This window comes from Mirounga leonina, unplaced genomic scaffold (genome assembly GCF_011800145.1).
Source record: "Mirounga leonina isolate KUSES-001 unplaced genomic scaffold, KU_Mleo_1.0 Mir_200, whole genome shotgun sequence".
NCBI lineage: Eukaryota > Metazoa > Chordata > Mammalia > Carnivora > Phocidae > Mirounga > Mirounga leonina.
The window spans coordinates 1,904,048-1,931,235 of record NW_023270503.1 but is presented as its reverse complement, the minus strand read 5'-3'; the positions used below and the strand labels follow the sequence as shown (position 1 = coordinate 1,931,235).

General features: G+C 47.9%; 1 protein-coding gene across 5 annotated transcripts; it reads right to left on the bottom strand.

The window, feature by feature from the left end:
- Nucleotides 1-14,602: 14,602 nt before the first annotated feature.
- TLCD2 (TLC domain containing 2) lies at nucleotides 14,603-23,141 on the bottom strand. 5 transcript variants are annotated; one of them, XM_035027571.1, is made up of 5 exons: nucleotides 22,903-23,135; nucleotides 20,710-20,880; nucleotides 16,597-16,679; nucleotides 16,301-16,383; nucleotides 14,603-15,747 (listed from the first exon to the last, which is right to left on the bottom strand). In XM_035027571.1, the coding sequence occupies exons 3-5, from the start codon at nucleotides 16,658-16,660 to the stop codon at nucleotides 15,520-15,522; spliced, it is 375 nt and encodes a 124-aa protein (XP_034883462.1). In that variant the 5' UTR covers nucleotides 16,661-16,679; nucleotides 20,710-20,880; nucleotides 22,903-23,135; the 3' UTR covers nucleotides 14,603-15,519. The 5 variants fall into 5 exon arrangements, 1 of the variants encoding a protein (XP_034883462.1); XR_004683259.1 differs by lacking the exons at nucleotides 20,710-20,880; nucleotides 22,903-23,135 and adding an exon at nucleotides 16,875-17,408; XR_004683260.1 differs by lacking the exons at nucleotides 14,603-15,747; nucleotides 16,301-16,383; nucleotides 16,597-16,679 and adding an exon at nucleotides 18,067-19,912 and having other exon boundaries at nucleotides 22,903-23,141.
- Between the last annotated feature and the right edge of the window lie 4,047 nt (nucleotides 23,142-27,188).

Here is a 27,188-nt window from a genome sequence, read left to right as displayed (position 1 = left end):
CTCAAAGGTGAAATAATAGAGAAAAATGCAAAGAAGAGTTCAGGCAAGGGCTGGCTGGTGCGGAGATTCACAGTCACAGAAGGAAGAGGAGCATTAGTAAAGATTTGATGGAAATGGGTGGGTATGAAGGATTTGATGGAATAAAGAATGAGGAAGGAAAAAGGAATCCCAAGTGGTAGACACTGCTAGAGTTGGAGTTTAGAAAGAAGAACCAATATGGCAGCTCTGAAACCAGCCAGCCAATCAGACGGGCCACAGTAGAAATTCCACCATCATTATTATTATGTTCATCATTGTCATTGTCATGAAGTCCTTCCACCTGTATAAGGTTTACTTGTGTGGCCGGTATTGTTCTAAACCCTGGTAATGGGGCGCCTGGGTGGCTCAGAGGGTTAAGCATCTGCCTTCGGCTCAGGTCATGATCCTAGGGTCCTGGGATCGAGCCCCGTGTCCGGCTCCTGGCTCAGTGGGGAGCCACTTCTCTCTCTGCCTCTCCCCCTGCTCGTACTCTCTCTCTCTCTCTGTATCTCTGTCTCGAATGAATAAATAAAATCTTAAAATAAATAAATAAATAAACCCTGGTAATATCCTACTATTGTCTGTGGTTTTGTTAAAAGTACTAATGTCGATTTCTGGTTTTGATTTTTCTGCTCTGGTCATGTAAGAAGTTCCCAAGTGGGTGAAAGGTACATGGGAACTCTCTGTACTATTTCTTTTTCTGTCTCCAAGATCAAGTACTGAGCTGAGATCAAGAGTAGGACACTTAACCAACTGAGCCACCCAGTCACCCCTCTTTTTTTTTTAAGATTTTATTTTTAAGTAATCTCTACACTCAACGTGGGGCTCTAACTCACAACCCTGAGATCAAGAGTCATGTTCTCTACTGACTGAGCCAGCCAGGTGCCCCTGTACTATTTCTAAACAGTATTATTGAGATATAATTTGCATTCCATAAAGTTCACCTGTTTAAAGTGTACAATCCAATGATTTTTAGCATATTTATAGAGTTGTGGAATTATCATTACTATCTAGTTCCAGAACATTCTCATCATCCCAAAAAGAAACCTTGTACCCATTAGCACTCACTGCCCAAGTCCTCCTACCTCCTACTCCTCAGCCCTAGGCAACCACTAATCTACTTTCTGAGTCTATAGTTTTGCCTGCTCTAGACATTTCTTATAATTAGTACTATACAATAGTGATCTTTCATGACTGGCTTCTTTTACTTAGCATGTTTTTGAGGTTCATCCTCAAAATATACACACGTACACACACATACGCATATATACATATACGTATATAAATTTATATACATATATAAATTTATATACATATATAAATCTTTGGAGAAATGTCTATTCAGATCCTTTGCCTATATTAAAATTGTGTTGTCTTTTTATTATTGAGTTCTGGAAGTTCTTTATCCTAGATACAAGTCCTTGGGGCGCCTGGGTGGCTCAGTTGGTTGAGTGTCTGCCTTCAACTCTGGTCATGATCCCAGGGTCCTGGGATTGAGCCCCATGTCGGGTTCCCCGCTCAGTGGGAGCCTGCTTCTCCCTCTCCTCCCTGCTCATGCTCTCTCTGTCTCTCTCTCAAATAAATAAAATCTTTAAAAAAACAAAACAAAACAAGTCCCCTGTCCTTTATTTGATATGCAAAAATTTTCTTTCACTCTTAGGGTTATTTTTTCATTTTCTTGATGGGTTGTTTGGAGATCAAAGGTTTTTAATTTAAATAAAGTTCAACCTATCAAATCTTCTATCGCTTATGACTTTGGTGTCAAATCTTAGAAACCATTGCCTAATCCAGCCTACAAAGATGTACTCCTGTGTTTTCTTCTAATAGTTGTATAATTTTAGCTCTTACATGTAGATCTATGATTCACATTCAGTTGATTTTTGTGTGTGGTGTGAGATAGGGTCCGAATGCATTCTTTTGCATGTGCGTATTCCGTTGTCCCAGTACCATTTGCTAAAAAGACTATTTTTTCAGTTTTGAATTGTCTTGGCCCCTTTGTCAAAAATCAGTTGACCATTTGTTTGTTTCTTGACACTGTTTTATTCCATTGATCTATATGTTTATCTTTATGCTCTCTGTGCCATTTTTGCAATTTTAATGTGAGCTTAAAATCATTTCAAAATAAAAAGCTAATAAATAAATAAACTAATTTAATCCTCGAAACAACCTTAGAAGATAGTTATTATTATTATACCCATTTTACTGATGAGAGACCCAAGCTCAGAATGATTGAGTAATCGGCCTCGGGTCACATGGCTAATTACACAAAGCATGTGTCAGGTTTTGTCTAACAACATTATATGCATTAGTTCATTTAATTGTCACAATAATCCAACAAGGTAGCTGCTCTTTTTTTTTTAAGATTTTATTTATTTAGGGACGTCTGGGTGGCTCAGTAGGTTAAGCGTCTGCCTTGGGCTCAGGTCATGATCCCAGGGTCCTGGGATCGAGCCCCACGTCGGGCTCCCTGCTCCACGGGAAGCCTGCTTCTCCCTCTCCCTCTGCCTGCTGATCCCCCTTCTTGTGCTCTCTCTCTCTCCGTCAAATAAATAAATAAATAAAATCTAGGAAAGAAAAGATTTTATCTCACCATAAGCAACTGGATCCAGAACATATGGGTTTTTTGTTTGTTTGTTTGTTTGTTTAGTAAATTCTGCCCCCAACATGGGGCTTGAACTCATGACCCTGAGATTAAGTGTCGCATGCTCTACCAACTGAGCCAGCCAGCTGCCCCTGGAGCTTATGTTCTTAACCATACTGCTATATCATCTCTAAGAAGCATAATGTTGGATGGGAAAATCTGGCCTAAGCTGTAGTTGGTCTTGAATTCCAGAGCTTTGGCAGCATTTTGACTCTGCCAGTAATTTGATCTATTTGCCAATGTTTTCCAAGCTTTTTCTTTTAAAGCTGGAAAACATTTTTGTAAATGGAATAACTTACAAATGAAGAAACTTTAAGACTTAAAGAGTTAAGAACTTCTCTTAAAGTCTCTTAACTGGTCAAACATAGTCTGAGTTAGTCTGACGAAGCTCAGTTGAGTAGCAAAGCGACAAAGCTGAGAACAGATCTGAACAGAAAATATTACCTGTCATTGTTATGGACCATTCATTACATCCAAACCAGTCTCCTCATTGTTTATGGAGTTTAAAACTGGACTTGGAGAGGTACCTGGGCGGCTCAGTCAGTTGGGCATCTGCCTGGCTCAGGTCCTGGGATTGAGGCCTGGGTAGGACTCGTTTCTCCCTCTCCCTCTGACCCTCCTCCCCCCATTCATGTTCTCTCTCGTGCTCTCTCTCTCTCTCAAATATATAAATAAAATCTAAAAAAAAAAAAAACTGGACTTGAAGGTGATTGTGGGTTATATAAATGAAGGAGTCCTCTGGCTAGAAATACACAAGTGTTGAGTCTGGAAGCTAAGACTAGATATTCAATCAACAGACCAAAGCTGATACTAAAGCCATAAAAAGAATGACAGAAAGTCAGATGAGGAAGCCCAGAGACACAGTCTGGAACAGGAGGATGCCGGAAAAAGCCAGGGAAGTAATAGCTGGAAAGGTTGGGAGAGGCCCATAGGAAGGAAGAGCTTGAAGAAAAGGAAACCCTCTACCGTGTTAGATGATGCAAGAAGTAGAGGAAGACAGAGAAAGGACATGATCTTGGCAAGAAAGAATTCTCTGAGCGAGGAGAGCAGTTTCAGAAAAATAATGGGACAGTAAGGTTCCTGGTTGCCAAGGAGGTTCATAAAACAATGAAGACAATGGGAATCAACCATTCTTTTGAAAATTTAGGCATAAAAGAAAAACAAGAATTTGGACTGTAGCAAGAGGGTTAAGAGAAATTGAGATAAGGAGGAAGGTAGATTAGAGTCATAGAAGTGGCAGAGGGGTGCCTGGTTGGCTGTCAGTTGAGCGTCCAACTCTTGGTTTCGGCTCAGGTCATGATCTCAGGGTCATGAGATCAAGGAGTGGCAGGCTCCAAGCTCAGCAGGGAGTCTGCTGGAGATTCTCTCTCTCTCCCTCTCCCTTTGCCCCTGCTTGCACACACACACACTTTCTCTCTCTCTCAAAATAAATAAATCTTTTTAAAAAATCTTAAAAAAAAATCGTTGGTGTGCCTGGGTGGGCTCAATTGGTTAAGCGACTGCCTTCAGCTCGGGTCGTGATCCTGGAGTCCCGGGATCGAGTCCCGCATCGGGCTCCCCGTTCGGTGGGGAGCCTACTTCTCCCTCTGACCCTCCCCCTCCCTTATGCTTTCTCACTCTCCTTCTCTCTCTCAAATAAATAAATAAAATCTTTAAAAAAAAATCATGGAACTGGCAGAGACATCAGAGATTATCTTGTCCAAAGTCCTATACAACGCAGTAAGTCTTTTCAAAGCATACATTCACTTAAAGATTTATTTCTACAAAAGTTTAACACACACCTCCAGGTGCTGGCCTTGCCAGGGTACCAGGATACAGAAGACAGCCAACCAGACCGAGGCTATCCCTGCTGGGAGCTTGCATTCTAGATGGGGATATTAAATAGCTAGTTATACAGTTAATGTTTTTAGTTTCAGTTTTTACAAAGTTATACAGTCTCATAGAATTTGTTACAAAGAACAGCTGCCTAATATTCCCTCTGCCCATTTCTCCCTCTCCAAAGAAAATCACTTTCACCAATTTTAGCCGATCATTTTGGCGCTTATTTTCATATCTCCACATAAGTGTGTAATGCTACCTTTCTTAAGTAGGCTCAACGCCCAACATGGGGCTTGAACTCAGAATCCTGAGATTGAGAGTCACATGCTGTGCCAGCTGAGCCAGCCAGGTGTCCCTGTATTGCTGTGGTTGATCTTTTGCTTTCAGAGATTTACTTACTTTCCACTACAGAAAATAGAGATCCAACTCTCCCCGCTAGCCTCCCAAATATATGTATATCCTTCCCACTACCATTCTCCCAATCTGGTTATTGAATAATTTTGGAAAGATTTATAAGCAGTGTTTATGTAATTGTGCATGTAATAACAATAGCCAGCCCTTATACTCTGTGTTAGGCACTTTTCTAAGCACATTGCACATGTTAATTAATTTAATTCTCATGATAATCCTATTACTGTCATTCCATTGCACAGATGAGGATACTGGGGCACAGAAAAATCAAGTAACTTGCCCAAGTCCACATAGCTAATAAGTGGCAGGTTTGGGATTGTAATCCAAGCAGTCTGGCTCTGGAAGCCACAACCTCAGGTTCCCTCCCCACTTGCTGTAGGAGGACATAGCAGTATTGGGTGAGTGCCCAGCCTCCGAGACTCTCATTTAGTTCCTCACTCCCCAGGTACAGAGGGCTGTGCCAAGGCCCACCTCCTGGGCAGACGTTTTCCTCTTGCTAAGGATCCAGCCTATAGGGGAGAATCTAGATAAAAGAGTTAAGAACTTCTCTTAAAGTCTCTTAACTGGTCAAACATAGTCTGAGAATCTACACCTCTCCTGAACCTTCCCCCTAAGTTATTACCTCTCCTGTCCCCCTGTTTAGTGCACTCACCTTCACCTGCCATTTGTGTGTCTATCATCAGTAATTCACGTGAGGTTTTAATGTAAAACAAAACAAAACAAAACCATACAAACAAAAAAACTTTATTATGCCTGTCTATACAAATGTTATGCACAGATTCGCAGCTCATTCATGTAGTCAACAATGACTGCATTTCCTTTCCTAAGCAACTGTTCATTTTGTCTATAGTTGACAGATGCATCTGTTCAGTTTTCTATAGACTCTTTGGCAATTACTCCCCTGGCTCCTCATTAGTTTTAAATCTCTTCTCAAATATGCAGACATATAAGGCAGCCTATCAGTTTCACCTTTTCCAAAAGGTACCTTCCAGAGCTTTATGACCCACTGTAGTATGCCAGCTTCCCTCTCTGCTTGCTTATTGTACAGCTCTCTTCCTAGGATCCCCATTCAATATCATCCTGGAAAGTCCTTTCTTCTCTTTTATCTTGATTCTCCTGTTTTCTTCATCTGTGTGCTCCTCTTTCTTGTTTAACTCCCCCCCTTTTTTTTGGTGAAGTGTATCTTCTAGTAGTTACCTGAAAAGGGTGCATGGAAAATGAATTTGGGGGGATAACCCTCACACTTGATTGGTAGTTTGGCTGGGTATCAAATTCTACTTTGAAATAATTTTCCTTCAAATTTTTGGTGACATCACTCCGTTACCTTTTAGCTTCCAGTGTGCTGTTTAGAATTCCAAAGTCATTTTTATTCCCAGTGTTTGTATGTAACTCTCCCTCCCCTCTAGAACATTAATCTCAATGTCCTGAAATTTACCTACAATGTTGCTTGATGTAAATCTATCTTCTTTCACTAGACTGGGCATTCCACGGACCCCTCAATATGTAATAACCGCAACTCATGTTCTTTGGTTTTGAGGAGTTGTCTTTCATTACTTCACTAATGATTTTCTTTCTCTTTTTTTCTCAGTTCTCTCTTTCTGGGACTCCGATTATTATTATTTTTTTATTTTTCTATTTTTTTAAAGATTTTATTTATTTATTTGAGAAAGAGAGACAGAGCACAAGAAGGGGGAGGGGCCGAGGGAGAGGGAGAAGCAGACTCCCTGCTCAGCAGGGAGCCCGATTCGGGGCTCAATCCCAGGACCCTGGGATCATGACCTGAGCCAAAGGCAGACGCTTAACCAACAGAGCCACCAAGGCGCCCCTCCCATTATTATTTTTTAAAGTAAACTCTGTACCCAACATGGGGCTTGAACTCACAACCCTGAGATCAAAAGTAGCATGCTCTACTGACTGAGCCAGCCAGGCACTTCGTCCCATTATTTTGATGTTGGGTCTCCTGCACTGGTCCCATGATTGTCTCATCTTTTCTCTCCTAATTCTGGAAAATTCGCTCAATTTTCTCTTCCAACTCTTCCATGAATTTTTCATTTCCAGTATTACATTTAATTTCAAAGTACTCTTTTTGGTTTTCTCTGAATGTCTTTTTTTTTTGCTAGTTCTTATTTCATGGTTACAATATATTTCCTGGTCTCTCTGAGGAAAACAATAAGAGCTTTTCTGAAATTTTATTCTCCATGCATAGTCTCTGCTTTCTGTGTGTTTTCCCCCATTTTTCTTTTACTATATATACCATGTTAGAGGCTTTCCTCAAATGTGCATAATTGGTTCTTTAATTAAACTTGCAATAAGTACTTCCAATGAAAAGTACAGAGAGATTTGACCTAATTATAGGGGGAGGGTCATGGGCATTTCTTTGGAAAAAGACATGTTGAAAATGAGCACTGAGGGGTGCCTGGGTGGCTCAGTTGGTTAAGCACCCGACTCTTGTTTTGGCTCAGGTCATGATCTCAGAGTGGTGAGATAGAGCCCCATGTTGGGCTCCGTGCTCAGTGTGGAGTCTGCTTATCCCTCTCCCTCTGCTCCTCCCTCCCCCCACCCCCGCTCTTGCTCTCTCAAGTAAATAAAAAAATCTTTTTTTTTAAAGATTTCATTTATTTATTTATTTGAGAGAGAGCATAAGCAGGGGGAGCAGCAGGCAGAGGGAGGAGGAGAAGCAGGCTCCCCACTGAGCAGGGAGCCCGATGTGGGACTTGATCCCAGGACCCCGAGATCATGACCTGAGCCCTTGAAGGCAGACGCTTAACTGACTGAGCCACCCAAGTACCTCAATAAATAAAAAAAATCTTAAAAAAAAAAAAGAAATGAGTACTGAAAAATGAGAATGTAAAAAAGAAGAAAAGAACAAAGAAAAAAAGAAAAAGTGAGAGTATATAAGATGTAGGGTGTGGGGTAGGAGGAGGGGAGCCAGAAAGATGGGAGCAGGGGATAATGGGAAGCCTACCAGGCATTGGCCATTGCCTGTACAAGGTCCTGAGAAAGAAAGAGTGAAATAGCCAAACACAAAGTACCATGAGCCTGGAGAGTAGACAAGGGTAGATCATGCAGAACACTATAAGCCACATCATGAGTCATGCCTTTATCTTAAAAAGAAAGAGGAGCATCTGGATGGCATCAAGCAGGAAAATGACACGATCAGATTTGCATTTTAACAATCACAGACTGGGGGCGCCTGGGTGGCTCAGTCGTTAAGTGTCTGCCTTTGGCTCGGGTCATGATCCCAGGGTCCTGGGATCGAGCCCTGCATCGGGCTCCCTGCTCAGCGGGGAGCCTGCTTCTCCCTCTCCCTCTCCCTCTACCTGATGTTCCCCCTGCTTGTGTTCTCTCTCTCTCTGATCAATCAATAAATAAAATCTTAAAAAAAAAAAAAGGAGAAATGAAGAAAAGTGGTGCCAGTAATAGCTGGAGACACAGAATAAAATGGGCACATCTTCCTGGATCATAAAACTGACAATTTCACTTGATATTTTGTAAAAAAAAAAATATATATATATATAATGTATATATATATATACACACACATAATATATACACACATATGTATTTATTTACTTTTAAGATTTTATTCATTTATTTAAGAGAGAGGGAAAGAGCACCAGCGTATGAGCAGGGGGAAGGGCAGAGGGAGAAGCAGACTCCCCGCTGAGCAGGGAGCCCGATGTAGGGCTCGATCCCAGGACCCCGAGATTATGACCTGAGCTGAGGGCAGACGCTTAACTGACGGAGCCACCCAGGCATGCCTATTTATTTATTTTTAAAAGATTTTATTTATTTATTTGACAGAGAGAGAGCACAAGTGGGAGGTAGGGGCAGAGGGAGCGGGCAGACTCTCTGCTGAGCAGAGAGCCTGACTCAGGGCTGGATCCCAGGACCCCAGGATCATGACCTGAGCAGAAGGCATGAAGGCATATGCTTAACCAACTGAGCCACTAGGAGCCCCTTTATTTATTTTTTTTAAAGATTTACTTATTTTGAGAGAGAGAGAGAGAAGTGGGGGAGGAGCAGAGGGCAAGGAAGAGAATCTCAAACAGGCTCCATGACCAGCACAGAGCCTGACACGGGGAGCCTGACATCATGATCTGAGCTGAAATCAAGTGTCTGACACTTAACCGACTGAGCCACCAGTCGCCTCTGTAAAAAAATTTTAAATCAAGTATTATAACTTCTTGGGCCGCCTGGGTGGCTCAGTCAGTTAAAGGTCTGCCTCGGCTCAGGTCATGATCCCAGGGTCCTGCTTGGTGGGGAGTCTGCTTCTCCCTCTCCCTCTTCGACTCTCCCTGCTTGTGTGCTCTCTCTCTCTGTCAAATGAATAAACAAAATCTTTTTTAAAAAAGTATTATAACTTCTAAGTAATTTCATATGGTATTTTATATGAAAACATAGCAAGAGACTTTGAAGCAGAATGCAAAATTCATTATGAATTTTTAGAATTCAGTATATGTCAAGGAAGGGCTGTTGTAGCTGCCCTACCTAGGCCGTGCCCCCTGTTTCCCTGCCCACATCCCCTCGACCTCCCCAGTTCCACACCCTTGCTTGCTGTCAGGGTGGAAACCTTTGGATTTGGGGAAGAGCTGAGGTTAGGGAAGGAAGGGCAGGAGCTTGAAGCAAACAATGTTTGGACAAACTGCTGAGGGGAGCAAGTAACCAGCAGAGTAACGGTGATGTTGAAAGAGGGAGAGGGGCGCCTGAGTGGCTCAGTCGGTTGGGCGTCTGCCTTCGGCTCAGGTCATGGTCCCGGGGTCCTGGGATCGAGCCCCACATCGGGCTCCCTGCTCGGTGGGAAGCCTGCTTCTCCCTCTCCCACTCCCCCTGCCTGTGTTCCCTCTCTCGCTGTGTCTCTCTCTGTCAAATAAATAGGTAAAAAATCTTTAAAAAAAAAGGACGTCTTTCACCCTACTTTATAAAAAAAACAACAACAAACTCACAGTTACAAGGGAAAACAAACTGAACCCATACTCACGTAAGCAAATCAAAAGTTTTTTGGCTTGTGTAATTGAAATGCCAGGGAAGTTCTGGCTTCAGGCAGAGTTTGATCTAGATACTCAAATGACGATAGAAATCTCCATCTGTGCCCCCTCTTTCTGTGGTTGCTTCATGCTCAGGGAAGCTCTCTTGCATCCTACTGGCTTAGCAATGTTAGCACACATGGGGTATCTTACCCAAAAGTTCTAGCAGAAGTCAAGGTGCTGAGGTTCCGAAGCTCTACTTATGTGTCATGAACTCATTTCAGGGAAAGACGATACGGTGTTTTGATTGGCTAGGCCTAGGTCACATGCCCATGGACAGGGGCATGAAAGAGGGGTGGTTTTTGTTGTTGTTGTTTTTGTTTTTAAAGATTTTATTTATTTGACAGAGAGAGACACAGCGAGAGAGGGAACACAAGCAGGGGGAGTGGGAGAGGGAGAAGCAGGCTTCCCGCAGAGCAGGGAACCTGATGCGGGGCTCGATCCCAGGACCCTGGGATCATGACCTGAGCTGAAGGCAGACGCTTAATGACTGAGCCACCCAGGTGCCCCAGAGGGGTGGTTTTTAAAGGAAAATCTCTACAGTGCTAGGCAGGCAAAAATAGCAGACGTTGGCCACAGGTGATGTAATGGGGAAAAAATGGGTTTGAGTCCAGACCCTGTCACTCACTAACTAGTTGGGTAAAACTGAGCAAATTATCTAACCTCTCTGAGCCTCAGTTTTCTCATCCAAATAATGGGATTAGTCTCTATCTATCGAGTGGGGTTAAATAGGAAAAAGCATAAAAGGTGAGTGACATGTGGGAGAAGCACAAGAGATGTTCAGCTCGGGATGCTGTGAATTTAGGTTAGTGATTCCAAGCAAACATTTCATTTCAATACAAGAGCAGTTCTTTAAAGAATAGCTTCCCTTATGTACTTTCCTGCTAAGTGAGGGCTCCTAATTTTCAGCCTGACACATCCAGATTTTATATAAGATAAAGCCTTGACAACTCAGTTATGGAGATTTCTGTTTAATTTTCTTGTTAACTCAAGATTAATTTGGCTGAAAGATTCTTTGGGTTTCAAACCTTGGCATTGAAAATCAGTCTAAATTGTCTGAATCCATTTGCTTGCTCTAAGCCCATTCCACTGAACAAATTGGGTTTGCTTTTTGATAGTGAAGGATCTTCGAACACTTGCGGGCTTTGTAGATCAAAAAGTTGGTGCCAAGAGGAGACCTTCCCAAAGCAAAGCTTCCACAATCCAGTGTTTCATTATAAATCAGACCACTAGAGCCAAGAAGAAGTGACTCAAAGAGACTGCATTCACAAAAGACTGATGCAATTATTTGCATAGCAATTTATTAATTTATGATCAGGATAGTGTTTCGAGACTATAAAATACCAATGTCCCCCATCCAAGAAAGTCACTCCCCTGTGCCAGAAGACAAATAATTCATCAGCCAGTAGCTTGGTGGCATGGAATCAGTCTTGGGGACCACTTCACTAGGCCATGATGAGGTCTGACAGATCACTGCCACAGTGACCCAACTCATGGTGCCAAATGTAGCATTTGCCAACCTCTACATTTTTGAGCTTCTCTTTTCTAGGGACCCAACTGACCGTGCCTCTCTAGGACCCATCATCTATATCTTGTCCACACTATCTATAACTGGTCTACTTGATATCTACTTAATCAATTATAATTATAATGCAGTCCTGCCTTCCTGAAGTTTCACTGGGTCACCATGATGAAAATTTGTGTGACCCCAAATTCTTCAGGTGTTCTCTTTTGTCCTACCCCCACCAGTAGCTAATCTCACCCTTCCTGTACCAATTTTACTAGTTAACCCACAGAAACAGTCATATGTCCATAATGGTCAAGGTCTTGACAACTCTCAGAGATACTATCGGCTGTTACCTGGAAGGGTACTCACTGGAACCATGAATTTCACAGTGGCAAAAGAAAACATGCAGGGCTTGCAATGAATCAATATTGACCTCCACACATACTTAGGGAACAGATTCCTGCCATGGGTTTGCCACATTTCTTTCCTTTTTAAAAAAATTATTATTTATTTATTTGACAGAGAGACAGTGAGAGAGGGAACACAAGCAGGGGCAGTGGGAGATGGAGAAGCAGACTCCCCACTGAGCAGGGAGCCCGATGCGGGGCTCGATCCCTGGACCCTGGGATCATGACCTGAGCTGAAGGCAGACGCTTAATGACTGAGCCACCCAGGTGCCCCACCACATTTCTTTTTCTTTTTTTTTTTTAGATTTTATTTATTTATTTGAGAGAGAGAGAATGAGATAAAGCATGAGAGGGGGCAGGGTCAGAGGGAGAAGCAGACTCCCCGCCGAGCAGGGAGCCCGATGTGGGACTCGATCCCAGGACTCCAGGATCATGACCTGAGCCGAAGGCAGTCGCTCAACCAACTGAGCCACCCAGGCACCCCACATTTCTTTTTCTTTGAAAACTCAAGACAATGTTTTTCTTAATCAAGACATTCAGTGAAGATGGCAGACTGAGTTTTGAAGATGCTACTTCTATTAAGGACACACACACTCTGAGAGAATTCTACTATTTCTCACTCTACTAATTCTACTATCTCAACTCTTATACCTTTACCTCTCTGGCTTTTGTCTGATTACATGAAATATCTCTGCTCTTATGTTCTGCCTGTATTTGCTTCCAGCTGTGGCAATTTCTCCTCAGTCTCTATTTGTTATTCTTCCCTTTGTGCTTTAATGACTCTATGATGGGCATCTCACACAATCCCCCCCTTAAATTTTCCCTATCTCTATTCTTTCTTTCTTCCTCTCTTCATCTATTTCCTCTTTTTCCTTGTTCCTTCCTTCGGATATTTTTGTTTGTCTGGGTTTTTTTTTTTTTTCTTAGATCTTATTTTTTTTAGGTAATCTCTACACCCAACTGGGGCTCAGACTCACAACCCTGAGATCACACTGCTCTATCAACTGAGCTAGCCAGGTGCTCCCTTCCTTCGGATGTTTATTTAATCAGTCTGCCCCCACCCCCTTCTTTCCCTCTCTGTGGTTCTCCTCAGTCCCTTTGCCTATTCTTCCATCTCAGTTTACATCCCTGATTCTGACTTCTCTTCATCTTCCTACCAGTCTCTGCCTATCAGTTCCTGTCAGGCTCTTTGTGTTTTGCACTGTAGCTGTTTGTCCTTTGTCTTTCTGCCCGTCTCCAACTCAACATATTTCCTACTTTCTTTTTCTGCCAGTGAATCTTTCCATTGAGTGCCTCCTCCACCTTCTGTTCTTCTGCTTCTCAGCTCCCCTGACTAATTCCCCTCATCTCTATTCCCCCCCTCTCTTCTCTCGCTCTGCCAATCTCTCAAAATGCCTCTCTTCCCTCCATCTCTCCTGAGTCTGGTTGTTCCTCTTTGTCACTCACTCTATTTCTCTGTCTAGACCATCTGTGCCTTGCACCCTTGGGGTCCCTTCCTGTCAGCTTTTATTTCTATTTTTCTTGTCCTCTTTGTTTATGCCCATTTTACCAGTTCTGTGACTTTGGTTCCCGTCAGCATCCATGACAGTCTTTCTTAACATTTCGCCAGGGATTCCCTGTCTTGCCCTCCATCTCTCTTCACCTCTGTCTCTTCGATACACGTGATCCTTCTCTTTCTTTCTGTCCCTCAATCTATGTATGTCTATTTCTATCATCCCTTTTGTCTTTCTCTAGCTCAACTTTTGGGCAGAATTTTTTTGTTTTAATCTTCCTGTCTCTTGCTTTTGCTCATGTATCTTTTCTGTGGATAATTAAGGGTTATCTCTTTCTGTCCATTGTTTAGTAGAATAGCAGTCTTAATCTGCTTTACACTTTCCATAACCTGGCTGTTCTGCCTGAAGAAAGGAGAGATTTTGTGCCATAGGGGAAAGAAAAGACAGCAGAAGTGGTAGGGGAGAGGGGCGCCTGGATGGCTCAGTCAGTTAAGCGTTGAACTCTTGATTTCAGCTCAGGTCACAATCTCAGGGTTGTGAGATCAAGCCTGGCATTGGGTGTAGAGCTTACTTAAAAATAAAATTTAAAAAAAAAAAAGAATTTTTCCTGTCTCTTAAGTGAGATGAGAGAATGAAAATTGGATGGTTAAAAAATTACCCCAGGGGCACCTGGGTGGCTCAGTCGGTTAAGCACCTGACTCTTGGTTTCAGCTCAGGTCATGATCTCAGGTTTGTGAGATGGAACCTGCTTAAGATTCTCTCTCTCTCTCTCTCTCTCCTATTGCCCCCACCTCTAAAAAAAAAAGTTGCATGGGAGAAAGGAGAGGACAAGCTTGCAAATGAATCCTAGTAGAGGGTCAGATATTCCTTAATCCCTCTGCAGGCAAGTGAAAGCCTTCCCTCATCTACTTCTACCCCTGCCTTCATCCTTCCATGAAAGCCTGGACCTTGGAAAACGTTACACTTGGCACCCAGAATGGGTGTTTAAGTCCCTGCTATGGCTCTGGACTTCAGTACTGTCCTAAGAAGACAGACCTAGTCCCATGCTCATTCCTTTAAGGATCTGCACTTTCGGACACCTGGGTGGCTCAGTCGGTTAAGCGACTGCCTTCGGCTCAGGTCATGATCCTGGCATCCCGGGATCAAGTCCCGCATCGGGCTCCCTGCTCAGTGGGGAGTCTGCTTTGCCCTCTTGACCCTCCCCCCTCTCATGCTCTCTCACTCTCTCTCCCTCAAATAAATAATAAAAAATGAAAATATTTAAAAAAAAAGAATCTGCATTTTCTTAGAAAAGGTCAGGAGATAGTAAGAAAATTTAAAAGGCAGATGCTGGGCTTTTTAAAAATTTAAAAGGCAGTAGGACTAGCAGTAAGTACAAACACAGTAGTGTGGCTTTGAGAACCAGAAATAGCCGCGACTCTAGTGGTCCAGTTCTTCCGTTTCTTGGCCACTAGTACGTCCATCCCTACTGCTACAGATAGCACCTGTTGTGGCCTCCTCCCCCTGCTAGAATTTGGTTGCAGGTGAGACCTCTCTTCCCTCTGAACCCACCCCCTCCACATTAGATCTCTCCGGTCCTAATAGGACCTCACCTTTCTTCACCTGTTCCTGCGTTAAAAGTAGAGGATGTCCTTGGCAATTTCACTTAGCTTCATGCCTCCTGCCACCCCTTATTGGTAGCACTGGCCGTACCTCGAGTTAGTTTGCTGGAAGAAGCAGTCATCTGATGATGGAATTCACTGAACAACAGCCCAGTTTCCCACCCATCCATGAACATCAGCATTTCTTCTCAGATCCTAGGAATGGGGGAGGGGTGTGAGTGACTTGGAAGAGGGACCGAGATACTGAAAATTCAGTCCAGTCCTTACCCCAATGAAGGACTGTACACTGTACACCACCATCTCCTTGTCCTGGCCCTACCCCCCCCCCCCAGGACTGGCAGAAGAGGAGCCTGAGGCCTCTCTCTAGTCTTTCAGGCTGAGCGTGGAATCATCCCTGGTGACAAGCTCACCATCATCAATCATCCCTGGTGACAAGCTCACAAGCTTTCCTTGTGCCCAGGGATGGGTGGATGAGGCTGAGACCGCAGGACATCGCTGACCAAAATACGGACACCCAGTGTGATGCTTAGGGCACCCACAGTGACCAGCCCAGTTGCACCAAGGACGACCAGAGGAGGCAGCACCTGGTGTTGCTGTCAGATCAGCCACAGACTCATCCACCCCAGAGGCACCAGGCGGAAGAGGACCAGGGTGGCCAGGGTGGCCCAGCTGGCCATGCGGAAGGCCAGGGATGGGGCCCGGTGAGAAAGCAGCAGCAACTGTCGTAGGTGCAGGCAGGCAGAGTTCAGCTCCAGGAGCAGAGACACCATAGAGAAGCCCACATAGTGGCTGGACGGAATGGCGGTGCCGAAGCAGCTCACTACCTGAGGAACCAGGGTCAGAGGTCAGAGGACCCTCCATGACCTCCCCCCCCCATCATGGACCAATATCCCAGGCCTTAAGACAGGGGCTCCCAAGCATTTTGTGGCACCCTATCAAAAACCTGCCCTTTATACTTACCCTTATGTTGGGGCCTGAATGGCCTTAAAATAACCCTTCCATAGGACAGGAGCAGCCTTGGCCCAGAGGCTCTCTCCCCTGGGGCAGCAGCAGCATCTGCACACTTCCATGCCTGGGCTTTCATGCCCCACGCCCACTCCCTATACTGGGACTCCCCTTTCTCAGGAAAGCTCCGTATGCAACATTTCTGCAATCAGATGGGACCCCCCAGGGAATCCAAGCTACTCAGGCAGTGCTCAGACTCCAGCTGGGGCTAGCAGTCAATCCTCTTCCCCCAAACCAGCCCAAGGTTGGGGAGATCAAGCACCCACAGGGGTCAGAGACTCTGGGAAGTCATTGGACAGAAACCTGAAGAGAAATTGGGGACCCCAGCCTGAGCATACCACCCTTCCTGTGTCTCCTTTCCCCAAGTCTCACCACCAAATGATGACACAGATGTTCCCAGGCCTGGCCCAAGGTCTGGTTCCACAGTATGTCAACTCCATCGGCCAAGAAATAACCTATGGGTGTGGCACGAGGGGGAGAGGCATTAGGCCTCCCCTAAGTTGTAGCTCCTGGAGAGGAATCTTCAGCCCCTCCTTTTTCTGGGTCCTGTTTCCTTCAGCAAAGCTGCCAGAAACATTTGACCCCTATGGAGAGGGCAAAGGGGACGTGGAGTTACCATTGTTAGGTTGCTCCCCGACCAAATGGCCCGGCATTCCCTGCAGACTCACCCACGGACACAGCCACCAGCACCAGGGCCCAGGGCGGGTGGCCGTGAATCGGGTCGGCAGCCATCTGAGGGTACACCAACAGCCTGTAGGGGGGGGGGGACCATGGTCAGCATCGTGCAGACTCAGACCCCATTCTCCCGCTGTGCACGCTCACCCCCCCATTCACACCCCCACCCGGTGTCAGACTGTCGAGGTCCGGCTTCGATTTTGAAGGTGCCCGCCGGGTCTTTCAATCTCAGCTTTCCACCCCTCCCCAGGTGCCTCCCGAACCTCTATACCCCGCACTCGAGCAGCGCCCCAACCCCTGCGAGCAGGCTGTGCAGCAGGGAGACACAGATGTTGCGCCACTTCCAACGGTCCTGGGCAGCGGATCCCGGCGCGGGCAGCAGCTGCAGCGCCCAGTGCAGCCCCCGGAAGGCGGCGAAGGAGGCGCCGGTCACAAGGAGCCCCCAAGACGCCATGGCCTGGTGGGCGGGCTAGATCCGGTTCAGTCCCTTGGACCCCTGCGCTCTCAGCCGGGACTCATCCAATGCCAGCTGCGGGGACTGCGCGCTGGCTTCCGGACAGGAACAGGTCCTCGGCCTCCCCGGCCCACCGCGCCTCTGGCATCCGCTCCAACTTTTCCAGGGTTTGACCACGCCCCCATCACTCGGCTAGGTGGCGATTGGAGCAGCCGTGGGGCCACGCCCCGGAGCCCCCGCAGCCGATCGCGTCCCGCCCTAGCCGGCGATGGAGGGTTGGGGGCTCCCGGGGACCAAGCCTGGCGACCGAGCTCAGGGGGACTTCCAGCATGTCGATAGGGGTCTTCCCCAACGCCATGGGTCCCAAACCCCTCGGAGCTCCAGCAATAGGTTGCTAATCTCACCTGACACTCCCACAGGCCCCGCCCCATCGTCTTTCACCTCCTCTCCCCACGCTAACCTCTCACCGGCTGGTCATCCTTCTGCCCACTGCACCCTCCCCGACCCGAAGGTAGAGGCCAGCGCACACCCGCTCGCACATGCTTAAACATCGCCACCGCCCTGCCCCGCACCACCCCCCGTCCCAGCTGTGGGGGGACCTCGCTTCCTTGGAGACCTTTAGCACATCATAGCGACCCTATGATTCCAACAGTCCTGTTCCTTTACGCTGTACCTTCAAACGGAACAACAGCTCCCATTTTGGAGAGGCGACCCACCGGGGACTCCTCCCCCAACCACTTTTGGGGGCCTACAGAGGAGCCTTGCTATTAGGAAGGGGAGGCAAAAGGAAACCACTCAACACCGAAGTCTTGAAAAGCACCCCTCCCCCAAGGGCTTGGCACACTGTAGGTGAATAGAATCCCCTCTTCCAATCTGAGGCGGCAAGGAGAGGCCACACAGGGTCACCTCAAGGTTGGGGCAGAATCAGAGAATAACAAAGACTGATAGGATTCTAGAACCTTTCAGCCTGGAGAGGAAAATCTGCGCCCCTCCCCCATCTTCCAACTCCTGAAGAGTGACAGGTTTTTACTGTTTTCCTTACTCCACTCCACACCTCTTAGCGGGCTGAAAGCCAGTAATTCAGAGCGCCGTTGCCATACATGGAAAGGGCAGATTCCAGCTACTCCCAGAGAATGAAGTTGTCCACATTCTCACAACCCCTTTTCTTCACCAAAACCCCACTATGTCCAAAGGGCTAGGGGCACCCCTGGATTCCTCCACACCCGCCTCTCCAAGCTTTTAAAAAAATTACACTGATTCTTTTAAATTTTATTACATGAAAACCATACACAATATAGAAAATTTTAAAGTTACAGAAAAGCCAAAGAGGAGAATTACAATGACTTTGTTCCACTGTGCAAAGATAACCACCATTAACATTTTGTCTTTTTCATCTGTTTTATGTATACAAGAATATACCCATCTTTTTAAAAAACAAAATTGAGATCACATAATACACATTATTTTTATAACCTTCTTAATATTCAAAGAGCATTTTTCTTTCCAGTCAAATGTTCTTCTACATGACTTTTAATGGCTGTGCGGTACACCATCTGGATGGATATACAATGATTTACTTAAGCAATCCCCCATTGCAAATTTTCATTACAGCAGAAAAGAAATGAATTCCCAATCAGACAGTTGCTTCTCATTTTCTCTATTGCAATACTGGGATGAGCATCTTGTGACTAAATCTTTAACTATTTTCTCAGGATAAATTCCCAAATGTAGAATGACTAGGTCAAAGGCGATGGAAACTTTTAGGGTATTTGAGACATATTACCAAACTGACATCCAGGAAGGCCGTACCAGTTTGCACCCCCATATGCAATGTATAGGAGTGTTATTTTAGTATTACTTTGCCAATACTGGGTCTTTCTTTTTTTAAAATATAGTTTGCTAAGGGAAAAATGCTTTCAGCTATATTTGTCTTTCTTTAATTACTAATGAAACACACTTTGTTTTTCATGGTTTTATCCATTTTGAATTTCTTCTATGAATTTCCTTCGTATGTCCTTTCACAGCTGGTTCTTGTTCCTTGAGGCTGCTTTATATAAAAATTACAGGGTAGGGAGGTAGAAGTAGGAGAATGAAGCCGCAGGACAATTTAATACAGTCTCATATCTCTGAGGGAGGCAGTAAGTAACACTGGAGAGAAATAGTGAATGAGGCAGATGGCTGGGAGCTGGCTGTCCTCCCTCCTCCTGGGGTGCTCCTGCCCTTTATGGGTCCCCTCTGCGGGGTGCCCAGACAGGGCCCTGTGCTCTCCAGGCCTGGTCCTTCACTGGTCTTCTGCCTGCCTCTGTGTCCCCAGGCTGCTCTTCCTCATCTTTACTTCATGATGGGTGAGGATGGCAGAGCCACATACCCGGGGCTGGAGGGAGACTCTGTGGCCAGCGAAGCGGGGAGGGGAAGAAAGGATGGAAGCAATGTCCAGGGACAGAGCAATCTTTGTTGCAGACTATGAGTTGACTCAGTCTACCCACCCCCTCCACCGCAGTCCCACACACATCCAGCTTAGGCTGCAGGAGGGTGGGTTCAATGATCTACTCTCCCCTAAATCTCTGTTTCTCATAAATGGAGACTAGGACCCCGCTATCTCCACACCTCCGGCTCCACAACAGGACAGCTTCCTACAGCCCCTGAATTTGGCCACCTTCAGGCAGGGAGACTGGGTCATGGTTGAACCACACCAGAGCCTGAGCCCCAAGAGTTAGACTGCATCAGGAGCTGGGGGGTGGTAGGTTTATACTGCTTGATGCCCCAAAGGGGGTCACATCCCATAACCCACCTCTCCTCGTTGCTGGAGAGAACTGTCTGCCTGCACAAGCCGGAGCAGGGTCTCACAAATTATCCTGGAAGGTAAAGTGAGGAAAGAAACAGGAACAGCAGTTGCAACCCCATCAGGGGCTGCCGTCCTGTTTCGGGTGGCAGAGGAAGCCTGGGGCCACCTTTGCATGGTGGGATGTCAATGGAGAGACTGAGCTCCTCCCGGCCCCTTGCACTGGTCTGACCCTAGCACCCCCTTCGGTTATGGTGTTCATGGATGGGGGGGAGGGGCAGTAGCTTATGTGAAAAGCTGTTTTGTTCCCACCCACAGGGAGAGGACAGCCCAGGCTCTGAGTAGCCTGTAGAAGTAGGCTTCTGATTCCCTCCTGCATACTCAACCATGTGATTCCCCATCTCACAGGTGGAGAAGCTGAGACAAGAGGTCTAAGGGTCCCACACATAGGTGATTATTCCTGAATCTAGAGTCTAGGCCAGTCCAAGGAAATAGAGGAAAAGGTAAGAGCATGGGGATGACTACTCAGATGGGAGTCTCGGTATGACCTTTTTCCTGAAGAAGAAATTTACTTTGGACCTCACCTGGAAAGGCAGTAGGAGTGAAAGGGAGACAAGGAAGGAGGGCCAAGAAAGACATCTGGGTAAAAGGGTAGACAGTTTTCTTTGCTCCTGTCATCATCCTCCTCTTGTCACACCAGTGTAGACCAACTATCCTTGGTTGGTCACAGCCATCTATTCCCCAAACCAACCAGGGTCTCTAATCTGAAATTGTTCTTTCTTGCTGGGCCAATCTGGCTGAAGGCTCTCCAACTGAACAAGGTCCCCTTCCCTCCCACTGTTCGGACCTTCCCAGCCCCAGTTCTGTCACCTTCCAGATGAAGGGGAAAGCAGCTCCTTCTCCTCTTCCTCCTCCTCCTTGAAGCCAGGGGCAGAGGGCAACAGTTCTTCAACTGGCAGCTTTAGCTGGGTCAGGACATAAAGCTTGCCACTGAAGAACTACTGCGGCTCAGCCAGGTGAGGATGTGGGAGGGACACGCTCCTAAAAGGAAAAGGAAGAAAAAATGGGAAGGATCTGAGCAGGGCCATATCACAGGGACACTGTCCCACTGGCCATCAAAGTCCAGCTCCAACAGATGCTCAACCTTGTAACAAAGCGTTCTTGGCTCTGACCTGGGCCTGCAGGAGCGGTTAACTTCAGTAAGAAGCAAGAGGCAGCTCTAAACATACTTCCTTGTGCCTCTTTCCAGAACCGAAGGCTGTAGAGACCCAGGTCTGCTCTCACCCCTCCTTGCCCCAGCTATCCATGGAGCCTCTTCAGCATTCAGAGAGGGCTGGACTTAGAACCCTGGACATACTCCACCAGTTGCCCAGGTACTAGGTGAGAAGTTACACCTTAGGTCCAGAAATGTGAGTTCAGTGATCAGGGAGTTCAGCTGGAAGAGTTTTGGGGGCCTACATCTGGGGAAGAGTGAGGAAGGGAGGAGGTCTAGAGTTTGGAAGGTCAGCAGAGCCTCCAGGGACTGTGAGGAGAGGACAGGGGACCAAAGGCTGGAGGGGAGGGAGGTATGGGCAGGGTGGATGGGCAGCTTCCCCAAGACTCTTAAATGCCAGGCATTCCGCTTGCGCATTCCGGGTACATCTGGTATGAATTCCAGGCTGTCTGCCGGCCCCTCCATGTCTGAACTTTGTTCCAAGTTCCAAGCCCCGCCCCCACAGTTCCAACGCATGAATCAGCAGGAAAAGCCGGGCCCTGCAGCATGGCCCAGGGAGGGGGCTGGGGGCGTGGCAGGCTTGAGGGCCTAGAGCTGGGGAGGGCGGGTCCGTGCTGACACTCAGTCCAAGGGCATGGCCCATGCCAGTGTGAGGAGCCAAAGGCAGTCTTGCCTTGAGAGGTCTATACTCAGAGGGTAAGAAAAATTAGGGTGGGGGCGGGAGGTTTTCAAATTACAAAAACCCTCTTGGGGAGACATGAACTTTGTGGTATCTTCCTTCCCCCAGGTGACCAGTCCAACTCCTTCCCACTCTCCTCTGTCTGAGCCAGCTCTGTTCAGCCCATAGGACTCAACGGCTGCTCAGAGTCTGTGCCAAGCAGGTGCCCTTGGCTGCAGGGCGGGGTGGGCCCAGGGCACTGACCCTCTGACCAGCTGCTCCATCAACTCTTTGGCACCCTGACAATTCCTAGCCCAGTCTGACAGCCAGGATGACAGGCCAAATGAGTTGGAGGCTGGAACTAGGGCCGGAGGGAGGTGGGGGCGATAGCCTAGCGAGAGGCCATAGGGAGGGGCCAAGAGTTGGCCGAGAGGTGGGGAGAGAGGGAGCCCAGTGATGACTAACCCAGGCGCCCCACCCAGCCAGCCGGCTTCCCAGGCGGTCACGGCCAGGCCTGGGCTAGGGGCCCCACAACCGGACATGCTGGGGGGAGGTGCAGAGGTGACCTTCTCTGGGCCCAAGACGGCCAGTTAGGCTGGGGAGGGGGGGTTAGAGTTTCCAGGTCCTCCTCCAGCCCGCTTCCCCCACCAACCGCGGTGAAACCCTAACCTTTGGGTTGCATAAGGCCCCCGCACCGCCGCCCCCTACTCCTCTCCCCTCCCCCCTTACATAACATCCCCTGGAGGGAACGAGAGGAGGGGCCGGCCCGCCCAGAGACCCCTTCCCTGCCAGGGCGCTCAGTTGGCCCTGACCAACTGACTGCCAGTAGAGGAAAACTACCTCCCCGCTACCCGCCCAGTCCAAACCCTCCCCAAGCTGGGAGGCCAGTTCTCGTATCCGCTGACCAGGAGGCGCCGAGGTTAGCTGCCCCTAACCCTCTGGCCCCTCGTCTTCCTTCTAGCCACTCTGCAAAACCCTCCGCCACGACTGTCGTTCCGTTCCCTTTCTTTAAACCTCCTGCCACACTACTCCAGCCAGTCCAGGCCCCCTCTCCCCAAAGGCTTCCCTGCCCCCGCCGCCCCCTTACCCCTCCCCCGGAAGGGCAGGGTGTGGCCACCAGGACCCTACTTTCCCCCATTACCCCATTAGCATGGTTCCCTCCAGTGCGACCGGGACCCCAGCTCACACCCACCTGGTGCTGGGTGGGGGGGTTGCTGAGGGTAAGGGAGCAAATCAGTGCGTCCGTTCCCCACGGCCGGCGGCGCTGTGTCTTCCCTGCGCCCAGCACACACCGGCTCCAGTCTCCGATCAGCTGGCGGCGTCGTGACGCACAAGCTGCGATTGCACCGCCCAGGGCCAATCACCGCCCACTGCTGGGCAGCGTGACCACACCCACTCGGGGGCGCCAGCACTTCGCCCAGGTCCCGCCTCTCCGGGCGTCTTAGCTCTGATTGGCAAGGAGGCCACCCCTTTGCCTGGTGGAGCTGCGCTAGGCCACGCCCATCAACTCACGAGCTCGCCAATAGATGAAAGGGTGTGGCTGAGCCCTCCGCCTAAGGCCGCTTGCTTCGAGAGCGCTACGTCAAACCAGAGTCCTAAAGAGCAGAAGGAAGTAAAGGCGTGTGTGTTTGCAGTGCACACTGGTCAATGTAGTTCTCGGTCTGACACCTCGTTCCCAGAATCCAGCGCGCTCTGTGAGTTGGCATTTTTAAACTCATTTCTGAATCCATCCCGGCGAAGTCCTTAAAGGGCTACAGCCCCACCTTTTGGGAGCCGTGAGTGCTTCTTTTAAGACTACCCCAAAACGGATTCGCTGACTTCTGCGCATTAAGCAATAGCTCTCTAGGGAAAAATGGAGCAGGCGAAGCAGCAGGAGTGGGTAGAACTGAAGGTGGAAATCAGCCTCTAGGGCAGCAGGCTCTTCCATTGGATGAGGACTCCTGAGGGTTTTTGGGGAAGGGAAACCTGCCCACCTCGCCTAGTGCTAGCTTTCACTGGAGAGATCTAGTCCTCCTCTCCTGGCGGGCTCTTACTAACCAGGAGACTTTTCTTGTAGAGTATGTCTTGTCCCAGTCGTAGACAGAGCCTCTCAAGCCGCAGACTCCTAACAAAAGATTCATAGTACAGTCTTCACCTGAGGGCAGAAGCAAGACTTGTGGTTGGAAACTAGGGGATGGGTCGTGCCAAAGTGTCAACTGGTAAGCAACCCCATCCTCTGCCTAATACTCCATCTGTCCCGCCCTCCAGAAGCCTTTCACTGACTCAGGCCTACTTAGAAGGGATTTCAAAGGTAGAGACCAATGAGGAGGCTGCCCCTTCCCCAGGGGCCAATCAGAGCCTTGGGGGGGGCGGGGAATGGGCAAAATCGAGAGGAACCCAATGACTTGGCAAAAGCTGCTGAACCGCTTATTTAAAGGGGCAAGTCTGGGACCCGTGGCAATTTATCACCCACCCGCCCCCACCCCGCTCCCCCAAAGACGAACGTGTGGACGGGGGTCCATGACCTTTCCATAGGCTCCCAATTGAGTGTAAGAGTAACTGAGCCGGAAGGATGAGTCTGGGGTGTGAGGTAGTTTCTCTGTATTAAATACGGGCACCACCAAGTAATTGCTGTGGTTCCTAGGAGCTCCAGAATTTTGAGCCTGCGTTCAGAACATTGTGCCTTTAAGGAAACTTCCTGCCTTCCACCCCAGTAACAGCTGATTGTTGGAAAGTGTGACCTCAGGGGACGAATCAGCTGTTACCACATCCTCCTCCAGGCCTGCCCTCCTCCATCCCCTTATCCCCCCACCCCCACCCCGGCGCCTCCGCCCCAACCCTCTTGGGTCGTGAGGGAAGAAAGGAGATGGAACCCCAGATATGGGGGACCTGCTTGTATGTTCTTTCCGCTTTCACTCCAAGATTGTGTCTCTCCTCCCTCTCGCCGCCCCCCCCCTCCCCCCCACTCTGCTGGTTAGTTCTTCAGAGGTTCTGAGCTTGGAACGAGAGGTATTTCCTGTCTGCACAGTCAGCTCAGATCTGCCTCCGCAGGTCTAGAAGGAGGCCAGTATTGGGGAAGCCCAGAATGGTGGCTGGCTGTGTCTGTGGGTGCTCCAGGAATAGGTGCTGGGGAAGGTCCAGTGAAGCAGCAAACCAAACCTAGAGAAGAGGAATGGCTGTGGAAAGCAAGCCTCCTGGGGTCAGAACCCTGCTCCCCAGGCCATTTGCCCCCTACTCCCTACTCAAGTTGCCCTATTCCTTCCCAGACAGGGACCAGCTAAGAGGACTCTCTTGGCTTTGCCCATTCACTCCACTTTTACCCTAGATGCCACCTGGCCCTTGTTTTATTTATATTCTCACCCTCCACAGCAAGGGTGCTAATGTGGACCTTCACAGGGGCTGCAGGTGGAAGGCACTGATCCCAGGAACCAGGGGCTTTGACTGGGAAGTCCTGCAGGAAGACCCAGGTAAATATTTTACCCCAGCCCTGAGCTGGGGAGTCAGGGTCATTCCAGGACAAACTTAGTGTGAAGTCCCAGGACTGACTTGGCAAGGTTGGGAGAAACTGAGCAGGGCCTTGGCCAAGCTTGGAAGAAAGAGAAACCTCACCAGCTGCCCCCATTATCCATTATCCTTATCTTGGAAGTCCCATCCCCTTCCTACCCAAGGCCTTTGGGGTAGGCCTATCCCCACTTTGTTCTGCTAACTCTCCCTCCCCTCACCCTCCCAGCCCATAGAGCAAAAGCACAGGCTTTGAGTCCAGGGTTTCTCAACCTCAGCACTATCGACATTTTGGGCTAGATAATTTCTTGTTGTGGGGGCTGTCGTTTGTAACATACTTAGCAGCATCCCTGGCCCCCTAGATGAAATTAGCAACACCCCTACCCTGCAGTTAGGACAACCACAAGTGTCTCTGGACATTACCAGATGTGCCCTGGTAGCCAGAATCTCCCCCAGTTGAGAATTATGGAATTAGACAAACTTGGATTCAAATTCCAGCCCTTACCAGCTGTGAACTTGATGAAGATACCCAACATCTCTGCACCTCAATTTCCTCATCTACAAAAGAGTGAATAATAAATTCACGGTTTAGGGGCGCCTGGGTGGCTCAGTCGTTAAGCGTCTGCCTTCAGCTCAGGTCATGATCCCAGGGTCCTGGGGTCGAGCCCCTCATCGGGCTCCCTGCTCCGCGGGAAGCCTGCTTCTCCCTCTCCCACTCCCCCTGCTTGTGTACCCTCTCTCGCTGTGTCTCTCTCTGTCAAATAAAATCTTCACAAAAAAAAAATTCACGGTTTATTGTAGGTATTAAAAAAGGATTATATTTGAAAACACCTAGCACAATATCTGGCCCACAGTTGGTGCACTAAATGTTAGCTTCCTTCAGTTTTCTCCCTGCCAGATCAGCAAGAACTAACCTCACTCAGCCTGGGCTGACTGCCTGGGCAGCTGCAGCTTCCCTCCCTGACTATCCAAGCCATGACCTCCAGGAAACTCAATATTGAAGTTGGCAAAAGGGAGTGGCTAATTTGGTCCCAGATTCCCCAAAGCTCAAGGGTGCTTGGGTTGGGATTCCACGGAAATGTGGGAATTGAGCTGTTACAAATCATTACATCAAGATGTGGCCTGCAGAATGAACTGGGGAGCTTGTTAAAAATTCAGATTCCTGGGTCTCACCACAGACTACTGAATCAGAAGTACATCATCAAGTTTGAAAACCACTGTTTTAGGCCTCGGATTGGGGAAGGAGTCAGTGCTCCAGAAATCTTAGTGCACCAGTGCCCAGCATTGTAAGGCCATCCTATTCAAGGGAAGAAAAGAACCCTTAAGTTATGGTTAGTTACACTCAAGGTCATTGTTGTATTGCAAGGAAACCACTAGAGGGCAGAGCACACACCGACTTGCAGGGAGAAAAAGCAGCGCCTGCTCAGCCTGGGTAAACAGACCAGAGCAAAGACCAGGTGGACCCAATTTTATTGTTCCTTAGCAGCAGGCACTACCTTTTATCAAAATCCGTTCTCTTGCCTTCAGGTACTCAGACCAAATTTGGGGATGGGGATTGTCAAGGAACCCGTAATTTCTCAGGTGAAAAAATTGTACTGTATGGCCAAGGAGTACAGTGAACATTGGTTTGAGAATGAGATAGTCTTGAGTTTGAATCTTGGCTCTACCACTTCTTACCTATGTGACCTTGGGCAAGTTACCTAAGGGTGTCAGCTTCCTCATCCTAAATGCTAATAAAAATATCTTCTTGGGGTGCCTGGGTGGCTCAGTGGTTAAGCGACTGCCTTCGGCTCAGGTCATGATCCCAGGGTCCTGGGATCGAGTCCCGCATCAGGCTCCCTGCTCCGCGGGAAGCCTGCTTCTCCCTCTCCCACTCCCCCTGCTTGTGTTCCCTCTCTCGCTGTGTCTCTCTCTGTCAAATAAATAAATAAAATCTTAAAAAAAAAAAATCTTCTTAAAAGGGCTGTGGTGAGGATTAAACAAAACAGGATATGCAAA